A 3,246-nucleotide genomic window follows, 5' to 3' on the forward strand; every position below is an offset into this window, starting at 1 on the left:
CTGTTTTCTTTTAATTATTTTACCAGCTCTAATCCTAACCAACTATCAATTAGTGGAACTTTAAAAAAAAAAAAATGCTGCTTGGATCACATATCATGTGGTAGCAAAGAAAGATACATAGGTTATGTTGCGGATTGCTATCAGGGGCTGAGTTAGAACTTGGCAAGGGCTGTCAATTAAAATCTCTTTATCGAAAAATTATACTCCACAAATAAAGCATAAACGATTTCTTTTGCTATATGTAAAAAATTGAATTTTTTTGATTTACCAATAAAGATTGTGGTGAAGTAATATGTATTCTTTCATTTTTAAATAGATGTTTTGCTTCGAACACTGAGATCTAGGTATGGAGTTATTGGTGTGAATGATTAGTTCTTATACATTAAATTAGACCAAATAACCCCTAACAGATACCGTGGCGAGATCTTTAAAATTATGACTTTTCAAAAGAGATGAATTAGGTCTAACTTCTCTAACGAATTTAATTAACATATTCTATGTCGAATTAATAAATTATAAAAAAAGATCACTAGAATTTAAAGAGATGCTCAAATTTGGGAGAATCTATGCAAAAGTCAAAATGGTGACAATTCAGGATGGAGTTAGCTTCACTTTTACAAACTAATAACCAAGAAATTTATAAATTTTGTAAACGCATTTAATGAAAAACTGTGCTGACCTCATAACACATCACACCTTGTTGACTAATTTCATAGAGTGATGCACAGAGATATAATAGTTTCATAAATGTTAGATAGTAGAAAGCAGATCAACTAACTCTAGTGCATGCAATATTTAGTTTTTCCTCTTTTTTCCCACATTTAAACATTGTTTTTCTCACAAAAAAACAAATAGAAAACAAAAAGAAAAACAAAGTATGAGGAAAGCTCTTTAGAAATATTTGTTTTATACCATTTTTTGTTTGATGGTAGTTTCATAATAGGTAGTCTGTTCCAACTAGAAACCATAAATATGAATAGTGAAGAAAAATAAGAAAATTCCAAATACTGAAAATTGAGGCAACTAACTACTTTGACAATGTACTGCTATTATAAAAGCAAGTCTGAAGTTTATTATTTTTGCAAGTACACACACATACATAGTGCCATTTCCACTTTGAAATATTTCAATCTAGCCACAAAATGGCATTAATAGGATTAGGATACATTGAAATTTTCCTAGCAATGTTATGTTTTTTCTTGTTTTATTACTATAGGGATTCAAAATATCCGATAAATTGGCCGATTTTCGGTATGCTTCCAGGGGCTTTGTACCATATACAACAAATACATGAGAGGTGTACTATGACAATGAGAGCCTCAGGGGGAACCTTTTTATTTAAAGGTCCTTGGTTTGCAAATATGGACATGTTATCAACAGTTGATCCAGCCAATGTGCATTACATAATGAGTGCAAATTTCATGAATTTTCCAAAAGGGCCAAAATTTAAAGAGATGTTTGATGTTTTAGGAAATGGGATTTTCAACGCGGACTTGGATATGTGGAAGATTCAGAGGAAGACGACTCGTGCTCTCATCACACATCTACAATTTTACAAGTTTTTAGTCAAGACTAGTCGCGAGAAGGTAGAAAAAGGGCTAATTCCTGTGCTAGATTATATATGTGACAAAGGTTCTATAGTGGATTTGCAAGATTTGTTCCAAAGGTTTACTTTTGATACAACTTGTATTTTAGTCACTGGATATGATCCTGGATGTGTATCTATAGATTTTCCCGATGTTCCTTTCTCGAAAGCTATGGATGATGCTGAAGAGGCCATTCTTTTTCGCCATGCATTGCCCGAGATCATTTGGAAATTGCAAAGATGGCTTAGAATTGGAGAGGAAAAGAAGTTGATTAGAGCTCGCGAAACATTGGACTATACTTTAAGTAAATATATATCCAAGAAGCGCGAAAAGTTGAAGGAAGGAGAAAATGTGAAAGAAAGTGAAGAGGGAATTGATCTTTTGACATTTTATCTCAAGGAAGAAGAGAATTTGGGGGTGAAATGTGATGATAAATATTTAAGGGACACCATATTGAATCTTATGATAGCAGGGCGCGACACGACTAGCTCTGCTCTCACATGGTTTATTTGGCTAGTGTCAACAAATCCACAAGTGAAGAAGAAGATTAGGGATGAAATCAACTCTATTATTCCAAAACAAGAAATTGGAAAATGGAGGCTTTTTAATGTTCAAGAATTGAACAAGCTTGTTTACTTACATGGCGCGTTGTGTGATTCGTTAAGGCTATATCCACCAGTTCCATTCCAACACAAAGAGCCACTTGAGAATGATATTCTCCCGAGTGGTCACAAAGTTCATCCAAAGTTAAAGATAATGTTTTCGTTGTATGCAATGGGAAGAATGGAATCGATATGGGGGAAAGATTGCTTGGAATTTAAGCCAGAGAGATGGATTTCAGACGGAGGAACTATTAAGCACGAGCCGTCGTACAAGTTCTTGGCTTTTAATGCTGGACCAAGAACTTGTCTTGGAAAAGAAGTGGCTTTCACTCAAATGAAGGCTGTAGCAGCTGCTATTATTCACAATTATCAAGTTGAACTTGTAAAAGGACACCCTATTGAACCCAATGCTTCTATAATTCTCTACATGAGACATGGTTTTAAAGTTAGGATAAGTAGAAGGTGGCCTTGATATTAAGGACGTGCAATATATGCTGTGCATCAAATATATGTAATGTTTTGTTTGTTTGCCTGCAATTTCTTTTTGTTGATTACATTAGGCATGTAATATTTTTTTTGATGGATTTAATTGTTCTATGCTGGTTTGGTATTAATTATATATGTAAGCTGCCAATATGTATACCTCCTATGATCTAGATGCAGATATGTAGAAGAAAGTTAATTTTTTTTAATTATTATTATTTTTTTTTTTTGAAGGAACATAAGAGTTAAATGCTTTCTTTTCCATCAACAATGTGATATAAATATGATAGTAAATCTTTCACCTAATTTAGAGTAAGAAGACTAAACTAAACTTGTGTATCATGTTATATATTGGTTCTTCAACATGAAATATCGAGGAAATGATCTCTTGTGGCCCCTTACAATTTGAATAGAAAAAATGACATTTTTATATCTTTGGTGTGTTATTTTCAAATCTCTTATGTGTAAAAATAAAAATCTTCTGTAAAAAAAAAGTATAAAACTAAAAATAACTTTGTAAAGGACGAAAAAACCAATTCTCCCTCAATTGTCTTAGTTAAAGGTCTAAATTTTAA

General features: G+C 32.6%; 1 protein-coding gene across 1 annotated transcript; it reads left to right on the forward strand.

Annotated features, from left to right (window-relative positions):
- The first annotated feature begins 1,091 nt into the window (after positions 1-1,091).
- On the forward strand, positions 1,092-2,822 carry LOC104241840 (alkane hydroxylase MAH1-like). Its single transcript, XM_009796798.2, has one exon. The coding sequence runs from the start codon at positions 1,143-1,145 to the stop codon at positions 2,658-2,660; it is 1,518 nt and encodes a 505-aa protein (XP_009795100.1). The 5' UTR covers positions 1,092-1,142; the 3' UTR covers positions 2,661-2,822.
- The last annotated feature ends 424 nt before the right edge of the window (positions 2,823-3,246 follow it).

Source organism: Nicotiana sylvestris, chromosome 4, assembly GCF_000393655.2.
Source record: "Nicotiana sylvestris chromosome 4, ASM39365v2, whole genome shotgun sequence".
Lineage (NCBI taxonomy): Eukaryota > Viridiplantae > Streptophyta > Magnoliopsida > Solanales > Solanaceae > Nicotiana > Nicotiana sylvestris.